Source organism: Numenius arquata, chromosome 2 (assembly GCF_964106895.1).
Source record: "Numenius arquata chromosome 2, bNumArq3.hap1.1, whole genome shotgun sequence".
NCBI classification, from domain to species: domain Eukaryota; kingdom Metazoa; phylum Chordata; class Aves; order Charadriiformes; family Scolopacidae; genus Numenius; species Numenius arquata.
Genome location: NC_133577.1, coordinates 21,764,817 through 21,782,256, shown reverse-complemented (window position 1 = coordinate 21,782,256; position 17,440 = coordinate 21,764,817). Strand labels below are relative to the sequence as shown.

Sequence of the window (17,440 nt, the reverse complement as noted above, 5' to 3'; positions counted from 1 at the left end):
TTCCTTTTGGTAGTAATGAAAGCCACTGATAGAGTAATAAACCCAATAATAATTATGGTTTGCCACATGTATTACAAACCAACTTATTATATTATTGTGCTTATGAAGGGAAACTCTTGCCCAGTTGCATTTCTCCATGTAAGAAAGTTTAGAGATTACCTTTATATAATCTCAGCAGTATTTCCAAAAATGTGCCATTGCACATTTGCTAACAAATGGTTAGCATCGGGTATGGAGCTGACAATGGGGTTTTGAGTGTTTTGCCTTAAGTGCTGGTGGTAAAGCAGGACAAGCACAAGAAACTGTAAAAATGGTGGTTGCTGGGTACATGGCTTTGAAGCAGTAGCAATTTAGCACTGTTTTAGAATGAAGTCTGGCCATCCCAAATTATAATACATAGGTTTTTCAGGTGCAGCTAATGCTGACAGTAAGCAACTCCTTCTTACAATGCCAGCAGTCAAAAATATTTGGAGAAAGGGAAAGGGACAGCCTTGTGCAATATGGATCAGAACAGGTTTTGATGTTAGGTTGAGGAAGTAGAGCTGGTGGCTTTTAGAAGTGATGTAGGAAACCACTGCTGTAACTTGCTCCTGTTTGTGCTGTGGCTTGATTCAGTGACACCTGATCAGTTTGAGCATCAAAGAATTCAACTCCGGTTTTAAGGATTGATTCATCCTCTTAGAGAAAAGAAGTGGGAGTGCATAAATGAAAAGGTAAAAGGCGGAGAAGGCTGGAACCACCAAGCAATATTGCTCAGGGCTGGCAAAAAGTAGCAGGTGCTTGGCTTTTGGGAAGTAGCGATCAGTAGCTAGAGAAATTAATGTGTCTCCCCGACCTTTGCCCTTTTAAATTATTTGTGAGTGTTGCTTTTAGTACTTGTGTGAATTTAGGGGGTTTTGTCTTTCAGACTTTTCTTTAGCAGGTTTTTTTTTTTTCAACTTTAATCTCAACATGTAACTAATCTATCAACAGAACAGCACAAACTTTAAGAGCCGGTGAACTAATTTATGTCTCTGTCTTTATGTGTGTTTTCCTGCAAGTGCAAAATAAATGAGTTTGCAATCTGTCTATGTTTTTAATAAAACCTTTTAAAGTTGCTCCTATCTGAAACGTATGTATACCGTAGTGAGAATTAAATGTCAAAGAAATACTTGCTTTGAATTGTTACTCGGTGGTGCTGAAGTTTTCCTTCATTTTCTCTAGGAGTTTTTTATTTTTACATCTGTGTGTGTTAGTACTTTTTTAGCCTTCCTCCTGCCCCAGAAAACTCCTTTGATGGGCTGTCCTGTTTCTTTTCTTCTTTATTCTTCTTCCTCCTCCAGCTTTTGAATCTGTTACTCAATTCAAAATAACTTCAATATTTCATCTTTGTCAGGTTCTTTGGAACTAGACAATGTAGTAGATAAGGACAGATCAGATTGAGTCCCTGAAGGAACAGCCGTATGGTGAATTGAAATATTTGTAACTCCTTGTGGGTTAAGATTACAAAGCCAAATTTCTCACGGCCTTATCTTATAAATGCTGCTGCTTACGTAGTTCTGTTATCTATTGTAGTCTGGCTGAAGTCTTAAAAATGATGGTAAAGCTGCATTTAGGCCGCAACTCAACTATTTATCTGGCTAGGTGAGTCAGAATTTAAGGAGTTTGACAGACCATATTTACTCATTAGTCTAGAAATAGCTTTTGAATTATTAGTCTGTGTAAGCAAGAAGTATTGCTGTGTTAAGTACTACCTCTCTAAAGCTCAGCTTTACTTATATGCTGTGGCTCAGTATTTTGGTGCTTTTTTTCCAAAATGAAAACAAAATGGGGTAAGAAATTAGAGCAGTATGTGGGTTTTCTAAAATCTGGTAGCTCTAACTTTTGGATAGTGTGACTGGTCCAAAAATTAAAGCCAGCTGACTATACCTGGTTTATTTACCACACTATTTAAAACAAGTCATTCTGAAGATAAGACAGTATCTAAGAATTTCTGAGTCATGTAGTTTGAATCCCTCCAAGTTTGATGAATAACTTGTTTCACCTAAAAGATTTAGAGGAGAGAATAAGAAACAAACTGTTTTTAGGACTTAACAATTTTTCTAGATATTTCTTTTGGTTTGGGTGTGGTTTTTTGTTTTGCCATAGACTATCTCATGCCTGAAAGTTAGATCCTGGATGTCTGCAGCTGTAACCTGCTGCTCTCAAAAATATCCTGCAGCCTTGAAGTGAAAGGACTGGCTGATGAAGCTTGACACTTGTAATGCCTTATTGTGATGAGGAATTGAGGACTATTTGAAAGAACAATGATGAAGGAATTAGTTTAAAAAGTCAATGATGCAGTTGCCTTGGTATCTACATGTAGTATCTTACTTTACTACTTGTTCCCTTCATATTCCAGTTGTCTGAACTGTTGGGGCTGGACAGCTGTTTCATGTGTTTGTAAAGGATGAGCCTGCTTAAAGTTCTGTGTAAAATGAGGTTCCATATAAAAGAGATTAAACAGTCTCTACAATCAGTAAAAGTGGAAAATATAGCCATAGCAATCTGATTGCCCGGTCCAGTGTTGAAAATTTTTTGTGTGTGTGTGATGAGATGTCTCTGATAAATTTAGTTAACACGGTGGCACTTCATAATGGAGTGTGAGACTGATGTAAAGATAGGGATCACCTTTCTAGCCAGAAGGAAGGTTGCTATCCTATGGAGATGATGTTCTTGTTGGATAACAATTGGAAAAGAGTAGATGAGTCAGATTTCAGGTGTGAAGTGGTGTTGCTGCTGTTCAAAGCCGAGGACCACATCTACAGTGTATGCAGGAGTGTAAATAAAATCCATAAAATCCATTTTCAGACTGATGCAAGGAAAGAAAAGGCTGCTGTTTCAAATCATATTTTTTTCCTGGGTATTTTGTGGAATAGCCAATATTGAAATAATCCTCGCTTCTTTCCTACTGCATCAGTTATTTCATTCTGTCAGTTCTGCTACTGTTTTGACTGTTGCAGAAAACAATGAAAAATGAAGAGAAATAAGAATATCCTATTAATGAAATAAAGTCTTTATAGACATGAGCTCTGCTATTTTTTTAAAAAATGATTTGTAGTGTTAGATACTTACTGCATTACCTGACTGTATCTTGCTGTATTGACCACCAACATATGAATGAGTCAGTACGTTCACGTAGAGTAATTAAAATATTTGCAGCAGTGCAGTGATCTTTCTCAATATGAAGCCTGCTGGTTGGTGCAAGCATCAAACTGGTAACCATATTCTTACTGAAGCTAATTTGCGATTTGGAGCTGCCTTCTGTTGTATAGACATACATTATCTTTCCTGAGTATCGTGTAGTCCTTACTCTCTCATCTTTAAGGACTTCTCTAATCCACGTGACAATGTATTTTTCAAAAAGCTGAACACACCCTTTTATTCTACCACCTAAATGTGAGAATGCTGCTGTGGCTTGGGTTCAAGGCAGTTTGATATTATTTTTTTTTTCCTTAGTTTTTGGGAAATCTTGTTGCTTCTCCTTATTTTTGGGGTTGTTTTTTTTTGTTGTTGTTGTGGGTTTTTGGTTTTTGTTTTTCTTTGGGGTAATGTATCTCTTAATTTTATTTGCTGTTGTGCTGTGATCAAGATTTCAGCTCTTCCCTCATTTGCCAGAAAGCAATTAAATGTTTTTTTCTGTCGTCTTGTGGTAGTTCAAATTACTTACTAAGATTTCTGTTATACATTTGAAAATACACTTGGTCTCCCACCCATTTTTCTATCACAAAATAAATCTGTGTTTTGAGTTCACTTCTGGCCACTAATATGAAAGGATACTTCTGTCTCCGTGTATGCATGTGTGTATATATTTTTGTGGGGGCATATATATGTATACGAGCCCATGAATTTAAGGAGTCTTTCTTCTCAAATCTTTTTTTTTTTTTAAATTTTCTCATTTACTTTGGGGTGACTTCTGACACTACATGTCAGTATACGAGCATATCTAGTGAGAGGAGGCAGAGAGCTCACTGTTGAAAATAGCGGGGTAGTATGTATTGTGGAAACAGTAGATGATAGTGACGTTCTGCTCTTATCTTTTATATGCCATTCCTGACTTCCAAAACAGATGATGACTTTTTACCTCATCTTTTATCTTTTTCCAACATTCAGGCTAATATTCCATTTCCAAGTTGGTAGTAAAAAACCTGGTTTGAGCTAATGAATTCTAGAAAATGGTAGCTCAAAATCCTGTGAAGGGTTTAAATGTCAGCTTTCAGAAGTTTCTAGTAGTTTGAGTTAGGCAGTCTTAAAGTGGAATCTGAAATGGAGTCATGTTTCCAGTTGGAGTCTTTTGAGTTGTTGAATTCCAAGACTTTTCCTTATTGGTAGGTTTGAGAGTGGCACAAAAGCTCTCTGCGCTGCACCTGGTTTAGCCGTCATGCTTGGATCAACCTTTAGTTCTGGCTTTCCCCCTCTTAGGTCAGTTTCTAGGATAAAGGCTCTTTGTGGAGGTTGTGTGAGATCTTGAAGGGTGCACAGTTGGTGACCTCTCCCCTGAGGGACTGCAAATGAATAGGCCATAATTTGAGCAGACTCTAGCCCCCATCCTCTTCTTGCTAGGCCTTAATATCCAGGAGGAGGTTTCCCATCACTTTTTAGAGTGAGATTAACTCCAGTGTGCCTGTATAGTGTAAAATTGCCTTCCAGCTTGCTGCTTCAAGTCTGCAGAACTCCTGGGATGCTTCAGTAAATTGCCCAGTCCTTTCTAAACATCTTCCCCTCAGTCCTGAAAATCTTGTTTTCCTATGAATAGGTTTGTGTATTGTGAGCTTTGTCTCACAACTGAAGGAGAACAGGTCTCATAAATGTGTCTGATACACTGTGGAAATCTTGAGGGTTTTGCATGCAGGACCTAAATCATATCAAAAGGGCTCCATTTATACACTTGGTATAGTATTTAGCTGCATAAAGCTGCTGCTCCCCTCTGTGCCTCACTCTGCCTTTGCTCAGGGCTGAGCAGACAGGATCCCACCTTGAAGGAATGTACTTTCTCAGAAGGAAAAGCAGCGCTGTGTGCTAGGAGCAGAATGTGTACCAGCATGGCAACATGCTTGATTTCCTCCTTTGAAGCTGTGGGTCTGTGCATGGTCAAAATTTTACTAGTAGAATGCTCTGACATTAGTTTCCTGTAATAGTGTCAGTTTGGGTGTTAACCTCAATAAACAAAAAAAGCAAGCTTTTTTTTTTCAGCTGGTGTCTTTCAAAGATATAATGCTATATAGTTTTGTTCTGTGTTGAGCAGAGATACGAAGATCTGCATTGCCACTTCAGATCCAAATCTAAGTAGTAAAATTTGGCAGAAAGAATTTGGAGGAAGTATAGATGTCCCCTATCTCTGTAGTGATTAGTATTTTTTTCCTCCTGATGCAGGAGTCTGCCTTTCACACTTGTCTAGTTTGTGATTTGCATTTGATTCATTACGGAGTTGGGCTTTGATTTAGTAGTCTGAGAGTATTTCAGATGAGCAATGCTGCCTAGTTCTGGCAAAACTGAAAGATGTTACTGGCAATTATCTGTGTGAATTTTGTACTGTGGCACCTTTGCTGTTTGAATGCATTAGTAGATATTATTTACTGCCAAAATTTTTGGACTGCACTAGAACTTTACACTTGCTGTGCACAATATTTTTCATTTTAAATTTTTTAAAAATTAGAATCTGCAGTTAAACCATGATGCTACGCACTGTGTCATGTGCCCAGAGCTGCAGAGATTTGTCCATAAACCCTAATGTTGGGATGGAACGGAAAATATGCAGAGTTATTAAAAGCAGAAGTCATCTGTCAAATGCAGGCTTGTCATAAGGTTATTTAATTAGAGGAGTTACTAAGTAATTTTTCAGAGTTCTGGGACTTATTCCATCTGTGTTCAAAGATGTCCTCCTTGAAAGAGATAAAGGAAATAGTTGCCGTGTTTTTCAGTGAGTCAGTTTCTGAATCTGAAAGTTAACCTTTCCCCCTTTTTTAAAAAGGGTAAGATTTTAAGTCAGTCTCTTTGTTTTCCTATTGTTTTCTTAGAGAACAAAACAATGCTTTTCCATGCTACAGAAAAGATCTAAGACACAGCAACTTTAATTCCCTTGTCTCAACCTATCTTCAGTTTCCTTATATGTCTGCGATAACCTTCTGTTACAGCCGAGAAAATGCAGTGTAATGTTGTGTTACTTCACTGCATTGTAACTCTGCAGGTCTGATCCAGAAAAACACTCAACCTGTTAACTGCATCTCATGTTTCTTTTTTTTTTTCCTTTTTCCTCATTCGAGACAGCAAAACAACACAGAAACAGGATCCAGGAGAGCTATAATAGTCACCTTGTTCCCTTTACTAATAAACTGTGGACATGACTGCCACAGCAGTTTTGCATTTACGTATAGTTGCATTTCTGATAAATGTATATCCATTTGATCTCAGTTACATTTGCAGGTTTAAATATTTATAACACAAAATTAAGCTGAAAAAGGTTTAGTTCCCTTTTTGCTCTCTGTGTGCTTCAAGATGTGTGTAAAGGCATGGGAGGTTTGTGGGTGTTTTTTTTTCCTTCTGCCCCAGCTGGTTCTTATGTTGCAGCTGACGGATTGGCTACTGCTTCCTTCAGAAGTATACAGATGGAGAATTGGAAATACCTGGGTTATTCCAATGCTTCAGTATACTTAAGTTATTGGATATGTTCATTTTAAGTTGAGTTCTGCTTATTTATTCAATCCTTTTCTTTCAATTATTTAACTCCCGTTTCCTGGACTTCCAGAAAATATAAGACTTTCTCATGTGTGTAAACATTAAAACAAAGCACCACACTCTTGGCTTTCTGTCTTTCCCCCTCATCCTCTCCTGTGGAAAAGCTTTTTTTTTTTTTTCCCTTTGGAGAGTCAGTCTTAGAGCTAAGAGCAAGTGGTGATGAGTTGAATTCAAAGAGGATTAGGGACAGGACTTTGAAATGCAGGCTAATTCATCAGACACTTTTGATATTGTAGAATTAACAAGAGATGGCATTAAATCATGCCTGAACATTTGTTGGAGTAATTGCCTTCTTTCAAGCAGAAAAATATGTAGTGTTTTTGAGTGATGGGTCGTTTAACGTTGTAACTAAACTTGTAATCCTTTACTTCTAATGGGAACACCTCTTTTAGCATGTTTTACCCTGTTACCCTGGCTGCTGCTTCTCTTGCATCAAATACCTCAGATAATTTAGTGGTTGATCTTGTAGTTTAAAAAAAGCCCAGCTAGTGAAATAATACAACCATACATTTATACATCACCACCCCCACTCCCCAGCCCATTGTCAAGTCAGCTGGATGGATCAGATCACCTATCTGCCACACCAGTGTCTATAAGGGAGAAGTGGGGCCAGTCCAGCAGCTCAGGATAGAGACATGGTGAAATGTGAACAGCCCCTTTCAGCATCAGCTGGCCTTTAAAGCAGCTGACTTGTCAGCTAGGGTAAGCAGCACCAACTACATGCTCGCTTTGCAAAGCACTGCAGCAGTTCAAGTTTATATTGTCCTTCTGGTTTCTTCCTCTTGCTGGACGAGTTGTTCCATGGGATCTTTGATCTGCTGTAAGTAAAATCAACTGGAATTGTTAAACAGGGGTTTAGTTTAGTCTCATTAATCTTTTGAATGACTAACGTGCCCGCTAGATCTCTTGGATCTGAATTGGAGTCTCTGTACTTGTGTTAAGTTACTTGAATGTTCAAATTTGACATCTTGGAAAATGCTCAAGCAAGAAAATGAATACACGTAGTAATTTTCAAACAAGAGCTGTAGGCTCTGAAGGAAGCACAGTGGGAAGATACTGTGTGTGCATCAAGCTATGCGCTACTTTTTTGGGACCTATCACCACTTTTTCTGCATTGTCCCATTCCAGAAACTGGTCAATTCAAACAATTTAACAAAACAATTTAAAGTATTCTTTGAAAATGTTATAAAGTGTGGGAAAAGCAGTAGGTATGAGATAGGTATGTTAAAATTAATGCTGCTGCATGTTCTTCAAAACACTTTTTAACCTGTATCAAACATGATGACAAAATGCTTCCTGGATGTGGACATACCAATAAGATGCTTTTAACAAGTTGCCAATGGTAAAGTTTTGTGACATCTTCCTGACTCTTCTTTTTTGCTGTTGAAGCTTGTTTTCCTGGCATATGTATAACAGATCAGATCACTCAGCTCCTTTTGATTGATGATGATTTATGATTAATTCATTCTTGGATTTTTTCCCAATGTAGCGCAACTAAAAGAGCAACGTAAACACCATTGCTGCTGAGTGTGCACTTACTGTGTAGATAGTGGAACTATGTGTCTGCACTGACAATTTTGGAATAGAAGGCTGTTTTAAATGTTGTTTAAAAAACTCCATGAATTAAGTATTGAAAGAAATACCTTATCTTGTCTCCCTCAGTCTTTCCTTTTGGGAACTAAAATTGAGTCATAATGGACTTAGATGTTATCTTGAATTTAAATAATCATTGCAAATGTTTTGTGATGTTTTATTTTCATAGTCTGTGGCAGGTAGTGCAGACAAGTGAGACTTTTTTCTGAGACATGTTAAATTTAAAAGGAAATACTGGATACTGTTTCTGACTCCCTGCAGCCATCCTTAGAAATGGTTATTCCTTGCTTTCAAAGTTACTGGTGCACTTGAGAATTTACACTTCTATCAGCCGCGGTACCCTTAAATGTTTCTCCTCTTCCCTTCCCCCATCCACGCCTAGACATTTGTGCAGCTTCATGAATCATGAGGATTGAATAGTCTTAGAAAAAACCCAGCAAAGCCTTTTAATTGCTCATCTGCAATCTTTCTGTTGCATTTGTGTTCTTTCCGGTGTATGAGATTTTCCCCTTCTGCTGTTTCTGTGGAGAGGTGACAGTCTCTCCCATGAGTTGGAGTGAGATTCTGTTTTGCTTTCTGGTCCTTGGGCCCTAAGAACGGGTGCCGGTCCTGCTTCTGTCTGTGGGAGCCTCTGCGGAGAATTTTGCTTGGTTGGTAGGGCTTTTTTAGGCATGGTAGACTTGGCTTAGCTGATGTTGTTAGATGTAGCCTCTGGCAAGAAGATGTGTTCTTATCTACCCACGCTTCATCTGAGCAGGGGTGTGTGTTATTGCACCTTCTTGACTGTCCCCTCAGTCAGATGATCACTTCTGCTCCAACAGTGTTTTTTCACTGTACAGCTGAAGAAAACAAAGGGTGTGTCATAATTTTTTGGGTTTGTGGGCTTTGTGGGTTTTTGTTTCCTCTTGCTGGTGGTATACTAGCTTGCCAATTTTGTAAGGCAAGTAACACTTATTTTTTTGCTTTCTTGGTGGATGATAAGGTTGACCTCTTAGTTTAGACACTTACTAATGGAGCAGAGGAAATCTCTAGGCAAAATGGAGTGTGGTTTGGTAGAGCTCACCTGGAGCTGGATACCTGAATTCTCACAGAGCTTTTATACCTTTAGGATCACATTATATTATGTCAGATGCTTACAGAAGAATTTACCTTTTATTGTAAAATACTGAAATACAGTCTAAAATTGCATAGCATATGTGGGCTAATCAATTAACCCAGTGTCCATTAAACCAATGTGAGGATTTGGAGGTTAAGTCATGCTGTTACTTTTAGGTTATCTTCAAATGTTAATTAGTTCCTAAAATATACTGAAATGCAAATTTTAATATTTAACAGCTTACTTGTATTTAAAACCTTAGTGCCTGAATAGCCCTACCTTCCCTGCCTTGGGGTTTCTGTTGCTTGTTGGTTATTTTCAGTTGAATAAGTTTATTGTGCCCAGAAACCTTAAATGAAGTTGAACCAGAACTTCCAGTTGATCCCATTCTGCTGCAAAGCTGGATCAGACCTTCCTCTGAATACCAGTATACATGTAAACCAGAAACTTCAGATAAAGCATTATTTTTGTCTAATCCATTCTGGATCTATAAAATGCCAGGTTTTATAGGTGTTTTGGTACTTCAAATAGTGCCTGTAAGCTCTAAAATATGTACCTTGCCCTAAGCAAAGGTAAAATTTACAGAGAAGGTAGGACACTAAGGCATTTAATTTTGTCTGGAGACTACAGTGTGTAGTAGTAATAGTAATTGGCATTTTCAAAATGTTTAGAGAGTATATCTAAACATATTTCCTATAATATGGAGCCATCAAAGTATAATCTTGATTACTTTTTGCCCCTTTTTTGAGAATTCAAGATTGTTGCGTTGTGTGAATGAAGAGTGTGTGCATGTGTTAGATGCCTCCAGCAGGGGGGAAAAATTTTTGATTTGAATATCCAAACATATGAAAGGAATGTACCTTTGGCAGCAATTTACAAGAGCAGTAAGAGTGAAAATTAAATCATCTTTGCTGTAATAATTCCAGGCATTGTCTAACAGTGGTAATTAAATATCTCAAAGTATATATATAATTTCAGTGTTTTTTCTGTTTGTTTAAGCTTTGCTTCTTGGTGTACTTGGAAATGTTTGTTTTACTAATGTTAAGTAAGTTGGCAATAAAAGGAAGCCAGCATTTGTTTCTGGGATATTTCCTGCTCATCTTGCCTGTAAGAAGCAGCATTCCAGACATTTTCAGAGCACACTTTATCTCAGTTTCATACAAAACGTTTTTGCTGACAAGGGAAGACATGGGTGCCTCATAATGTAATTATATTAAATTGCTAGAGCGCTTTCCTGGCACATAGGAAAGCTGCGTTCGTTTACTATAGTGAGAGAATCTTGGAGTCATGTTTCTGAAGACCTTTTGGAAGGCGGCGAGCGAGCATTGGGTCAGAAGGCAAGCCAACACACTGGACTCTGTCCTCTGCTGAAGATTCCCCAGGATTAGGAGGAACTGGCACTTCAGAGCCTGCTTAGCTATTCTATAAGCATCTGAAGTGATGTCTAATTAAAAGATTGTAAACTGAATTGGGGGGGGAAAAGAGGCAGATGTTAAGTGCCAGCAGTAGCAAAGAAGTTTGGGCTTTGGCTACACCTGTGGCTTAGGCAGCTTTCTGACTGCACGGCTTTGAGTCCTTTCCTTAGGTAACTATGCTGTCTACGGAGCCTTCGTGCTTGGTTTAGGGATCTGAGTTGTAGCAGGCATTAAACTGTTGCGACGCCAAGTGCCTTTCTACGTAACATCAAAGTGTTTCTGTGTATCTGGCCCCAGGTATGTGATCAGAAGTATATGAAGCGCTAAGAGGAACGTGATCTGCAGCAAGAGCACCCCTTCCAAAATCATCAACTGATTTGACTGATCTGTACTGCATGATGCAGCGAAGTCTTGTATTAGGCCAGCTGGATCAAATTGCGGTCTCTGAAGATGCTGCCAGTGTTCACTTTCCTCTTAGAAAATCAGCAGCAGAAGAAAATCTGTCTGCAGTTGGCCCTTGGCCAACATCTTAAAAGCAAGCACCAAAACAGATATTAAGCCTTATCATGTATTTTGTCCCATGAAGCCACATTTCTCAATTGTTCTGTGTGTATGCTACCAAGGTGTGTAGAACTTTGTTTTATTCTGTGTAATTCCCTGCTTTGTATTCAGTGTGAACTTCTTTGAAAAGTTGTGGTGGTACATGGTGATGAGCAAAGCAGTTGGTTTGAGGGTGTCTAGGATAGCTGGATGGCTTTACCCTGGGGGCAGAGCCGTGTGTTAGCCAGGTACTACCTGATGTGGTCGTAGCTCCTAGCCATCTCCTGCGCCCCAATGTTGCGTGTTGTTCAGCATGTGGGTTGTCTGTGAGAGGAATGGCTGGTGTTGGAGGCACACTCAGCTCCCATTTCAGATGTTTTCAATCACAAGAGCTTTGCTGAAGTCTGTGTTGACTTGCCACTTGTAAGGCGTGTGATATCTTAATATATCTGGTGATGTTACACGTTGGTAAGTTGTTCTCTTGTTGATAAGAAGCTGGTGTAGGGTAGAAATCTCTGCTATAATGAGATCTAATACATAACAGTTAAATGTCAAATCCGTGATACTTGAAACTTTAATTAAAAGAAAAAAAGTGTTAGAAGACAGAAATAGGAAAACCAGTAGTGGTTTTTAGTGTTTTTTATACAAGAGAAATACCTAGGGACTTGGATCAATTTAATTTTTTTTTTTTTTTTGTGCTAAGTAAAACAACAATTGACAAAATGCTAATTGCTTTGAAACACTTGTAAGGAATGTAGTATTCAATGGAAACAAATACACTAAAACCAGCAGGATAAGCGGTCTGGAAGATCTAAGTAATGGTAATGAAATTATCCACTAATGTATGTCTGTGTATAATTACAGTTTTCTAAACTCAAATGGCACTAGTCTTAAATTTCTTTCTTAAATTGTGTCGTCTTGTAGATGTGTAGAAATGCTGTAAAAATGTGTTTGCATCTTGGTTTGCATTTGTACTACCTCATCTTCCCTTTCCACACACCAGTCAGAGCAGCTGCAAATGTGGATGTAACTAATCATTTCATGAAAGAATTTTTTCAAATCTTGTTCTCAAAACGGGAGTTTCATATTGCATCTTTGTCATATCTCAAGTCTTAATGGAGTGGGTGAGTTGAGCAGGAAAAGAAGTGGCAATAGCAAGATTTGTAAAGCGATGTAGGCTGAGGCATAGACAGTTTGCCATATCCTAAAAGAAAAGAAGTTGCTGCACTTCAGTGATTAATCAGTCTAAAAAGATGCCAAACTCTTAACTACTCTCCCCCCCTGCCCTGGTTTATTCAATTTAACCATAATGAATTGTGGTTATGGCTTGCAAGGAATGTTTTAACAACTTAGAAGCTAAGGTGACGTACACTTACTTACTGAACTTTTGGAGTGGCAGAAATATTTAGACAATTGAATTTAAAAATTACATTTAGTTTAGGTTTGTTTGGTACATCTAAAATAGGACTGCAATACTGCTGTAAGATTTCCCACTGAATGGAGTTGAAAGGCTGCAATTTTGTTTCTTTGCGTGTCATCTGGCACTGAATCAGGAATTAATGGAAAGCAGTGACATGATGTGTAAAACTAATGTATGCCAAATCCCTGCAACACATGCATTATAGCTGGCGTGTACTTATTTTGATGTTGCTGTGTCCTGGCCTGAGATCATAACTGTGTGAATAATGACCACAAATATATTACTCTAGTGGTGTTCCACGTCCATCTAATGTTAGTGTCTCTGCTAGTTGGCCAGCTACCTTTTTATTTTTTAATAAGCTCAAAATACTTGTCCAGATGTATTTATAGCATTTACATATTTAGGTTGTGGCCTGATATTGTCAGATTTTTTAGTATGTCGGGAAAATAGTATTTTAAAGTATTAAGTACTAATAGTATTAACAATATTTTAATATAGGAAAAGGCATTAACCTTTTCTTTTTCATTTTAATGCATTAAATCTCCCTCTTGTGCTCTCATGATTAAAGAACTATGCCTCCTCTTAAATGTTTTCACTTCCTTCCAATCTTGCCTTAAGCTTAGCTTTTTTGTATGAATGACTTTTGTCGGTGCAAGAATTGTTATCTTCTACTGAGAAGATTACTCATCAAATGCAAGCAGCTTTTTAAGATAACTTTACAAGTTGGGGTTTTGTTTCTCTCCAAGCAAGCTGAAAAAGCAACTCTGTCCTATGATGATGACAACATAGGAATGTCATTTGACCATATGATTCATTTGTGTAATGCACCAGATTAACATGCTGAAGCAATTTACAGTCAAGAGATGTAAAGAAACTGTTGTACTTATGTCTATGGTTTTAATGTCTGATTTCTCCTCCTTTTGTGCACTTGAGCTCTCTCTAGAGGATATAATGTATTATTTGCCCCTAAAAGGCATGGGATGCCCACATGTACTTTCCAAATGCTTTATTGGATAAAAGTTAGTGCTTACAACAGATCATCAGTTTTAGCTGAGTAGTCTATTTTAAAAATAAATAAAAATAAATAGGCTTATTTTGGAGAAGAAAAATATTACAAAACCCTAACCTAGGGCACAAAGATTCAAAGTTAATATCCCATACTTTCCCATTACTATACTGTTTTACAGGGACTCCTGGGAGGCAAGTTGAACATCCTGTAATCTGCAGTGGGAACTTTCATCCTGGCAGCTTGACTCGCCTTCAGTCTGAAGGCTGTACCCACATAGTTTCCTAGAAGCCTCAAATTTATAAGAATTCAAAATGGAATTTAGCTGTAAGATTTTTAAATCTGCCTTTGGTAGTTTTATGTTTATTAAAAAACCCCAAATACAACAACGACAAAACCCAAAGTGAAAGAACTTGATAAATAATTTGCTTAATGGCTCATGCTCCTCAGAAGAACTAATGGGAAGGCAAAGCTTTCCCCTTAAAGGGGAGGGTAGGGAGAAAATGAGGAAGCACTGAGTAGTTTTTGTTTAATTTCAGGAGAAATTCTTGCAATTTTTTTCATTGCTTAATAGATGTTTTGCATTTATTTTTCAACTTAGGTATTTTTTTAGACTCACCACAGTAATTTGGGATAGTAAAGAGCTCTGTAGAATTTTGCAGAACTTAACATTGGGAATTATGGGAAGATTTTGGGAAGATTTATTGAGAAGATTTTTCTTCCAACTACAGCTGATACTTGTACTTACAAAGTGTTTCCATAGTGTTGCTCTTTAAAACAGTGCACAAAGCCAAATAACAGGTGAAATACAACTTAGAAAGCTTCTGTTTCAATGTGCTGGCAGGACTCAGTGCATAGCGACAGATAATTTCCCTCACCAGCATGAGCCATGATAGTTCTCTTGAAATGTGTTGTGTGGTTTTGAGGGTTTTGCTGTTGTCTTAAATCTTTCTTTAAGCTAAGTTACTGACCTTCACGAAGCCCAGTGGCCCAAAGGATGTACCAACATGGTGAAATGTAGTATAAGAACCTGGAAAAATTCCTTCTTTGGTATCCCTGATGCATGATGCTATGAAAAACATAAATTTGTAGCGTTTTGTTTTCAAATGATTTAGTGTTTATGTGGCTGCTTTTCTCTGAAAATTATTAACAGTAACAAAGAAGCATCAGTATTCAGTTTTGCATTTCAGTATTTTAGAAATCGGTTGCCTTTTTTCCAACATATTTCCAAATATTATTGCCTACTTAATGTAGACACTTAAGCTGAATTTACACTGGAAAACTCAGACATGCAGGGACATGCTGTAATGCTATCATTTGTGGCTGAAATGTTCTCCAACATGAATTTGGCCTGTTACTTACTTTTCTACTCAAAGAATTTGTAGCCATGGCTTAGGAGTTGGGGTGGCAGAGACAGTTTGCAGCGTGCAGGTTGTACGCCCTCACTCTGTTCCAGAGACTCTGACAGATTCCTAGAAGAAACATGAATTGTTCTGCATTGCTTGGCTTTGGTGCCCGGTAATGTTTTTAGGTGCACTTACTAATTAGTATAGGCATAATATTTTATCTTCTTATGTGATGTAGAAAGGTGTTGTCTTTATCAGGGTTGTGCAAATAAAACCGGTCTTATAATTGGGACTTCTTCAATGCAGATGTAAAAAAGGAAACGGAATTTCCTTTGGCAAGTGTGAAGAACAACAGAAGCCGATGGGACTTAAATCAGTTGGCTAAGTATAGTGTGCAAATCGGCATACAGTTGCTAATTATCTTTCTTTTTTTTTAAAAAAAAGTTACCATCTTATCTGCTTCTTCCAAATGCATAACGGGGTAATTCCAGCTTGACATCTTATATTTTTGACATTAGAAGCGTACAAAAGCGTGGGATTTTTTTTCTGTTGAAAGGAAGATGAGATTTACAGGTTCAGAATAAAAGTTGGAAATGCCGGGGGGGGAATGAAACTATTTTTCTCCGCTCTCTAAATGAGTATTATCAATATTACTGGAATGACAAATCCAGTGGAGTTGCCTATGAAGCCCAGAATGAGCTCCACTGAAATGAGCATATGAAAATACCAACTTGGAGATAATTTCGAAGGTTTTTTTTCCAATAGTAAGGCTGCCTGTCCAGAAAGTTATCTGAAAAGGAGAAGTCAGGTTATCTAGCAGCTATGTGGCTGTTCTTTGCCAGGGTAGGGCTTGCTTCAGGTTTTGTTTAATCTTTTTGGCTGCATTGCTCATTTGAGTATTACCGATTTTTTTTAAAAAAAAGAAGTTAGTCCATCTTTCTTAATACATTTCCTTCTTAAACTTTTCTTTTTTTATCCAAATAAGAATTGTTGCATAAATTAAATGCAAAAGCCTGTCTTAAATTTTTGCTCTGTTTTTTTTTGTTTTTCAAGTAATGCAGGAAATAATCCTCCTTTCATTTAAAATTCAAAGTTAGCTGTCTTGGACCACTTCACGAGCTTAAAGTCCACAAAACTTAGTTATTGCTGTTTGCTTTGAAAACACAAAATTAAATCAATTAAGGAGATTATTTTAAAGATTATGTACTTTTTTCAGGAGGACCCAAATGATATCAACCCCAAAAGGAAAGACGTGCGTGGCAATGATGGGGAGGACAAAGCACAAAGCGTGGAGACACTACCTCCAGGTATTGCAGTAACATTTGTTATGAAAGATCATCTTAAAACATCTATCCCTGAAAGCCATAAAACACAGCAGTTATTCTGATTCTAATAAGTCTTTGTAGTTGGGAAGCGCCAGGATTATTTTAGCAATATGTACCTCTGTATTCTTAAAGCTTCGGCTTCCTTAAATCTTACCTGCTTCACTGCTCCTTTGGGTTTACAACCATAGAGAATGTGACTTTTTGCTAGTATGTACCATAATAGCCTCTGGTACAAAAGTAGTCCATTTCTCAGTGAATAATACCGGCAGGCAACAGACAAGTTGCCTTGGGACTGTGCTTCCAACTGAAGATTAAGCCAAGGCTCATGCTTTTTTAGTGTTGTCTTGCTTTTGATGTGGCAGACTTTCCTGAATGTACGGATGGTCTATCTTGTTTTTCTCGTACTTGCTCAGTATTTGTCACAGGCTGGCAAATAACAGAGCAACATGATTTTTGTTTTATTTAAGTGAAATTGTCTTATGTGTTGAGCGTGAGCTAGGAAAGCTAAGTGTTAAGAAATCTTCATTTTATGTGATGGCTTCCATAAAGTTCTTTTACTGCTTAGTTGTTTCACATCAATGAGATTTAATATATAGCTAGAACTGATGTACAGGGAATAAAAAAAATAGTAAAATGGATTTGAATATTTTTACACTGTATTGAAAGTTTACTATACAAGGAGGACAACTTCTGATCGGATAGCACAACACGTTTTATTCTTCTTCTGTTAATCTTACTATTTGGCTTAGACAAATTTGTCTAAGCCAAACATTTGAAATACTATGAGGTCTTGAAGAAAGAACTAAGGTAAACTTTCCTTTAAGCAGCTGGAAACTTCCATCCCCAATAACGTGTGAGGTATGATTTTTTGTTTTACAGTCTTAGACTCCTGGTACGGTGTAAGCTGTTTGACATTCATGGCTCTTTTCCTGTAGCCTTTGGCCTA

General features: G+C 37.7%; 1 protein-coding gene across 1 annotated transcript in view; it reads left to right on the top strand.

The window, feature by feature from the left end:
- GALNT2 (polypeptide N-acetylgalactosaminyltransferase 2) overlaps positions 1–17,440 on the top strand; it is a 97,814-nt gene that overhangs the window by 38,022 nt on the left and 42,352 nt on the right. The window contains exon 2 of the mRNA XM_074167267.1: positions 16,386–16,476. Coding sequence (XP_074023368.1) covers positions 16,386–16,476 — 91 coding nt within the window. The remainder of the gene's footprint in view (positions 1–16,385; positions 16,477–17,440) is intronic.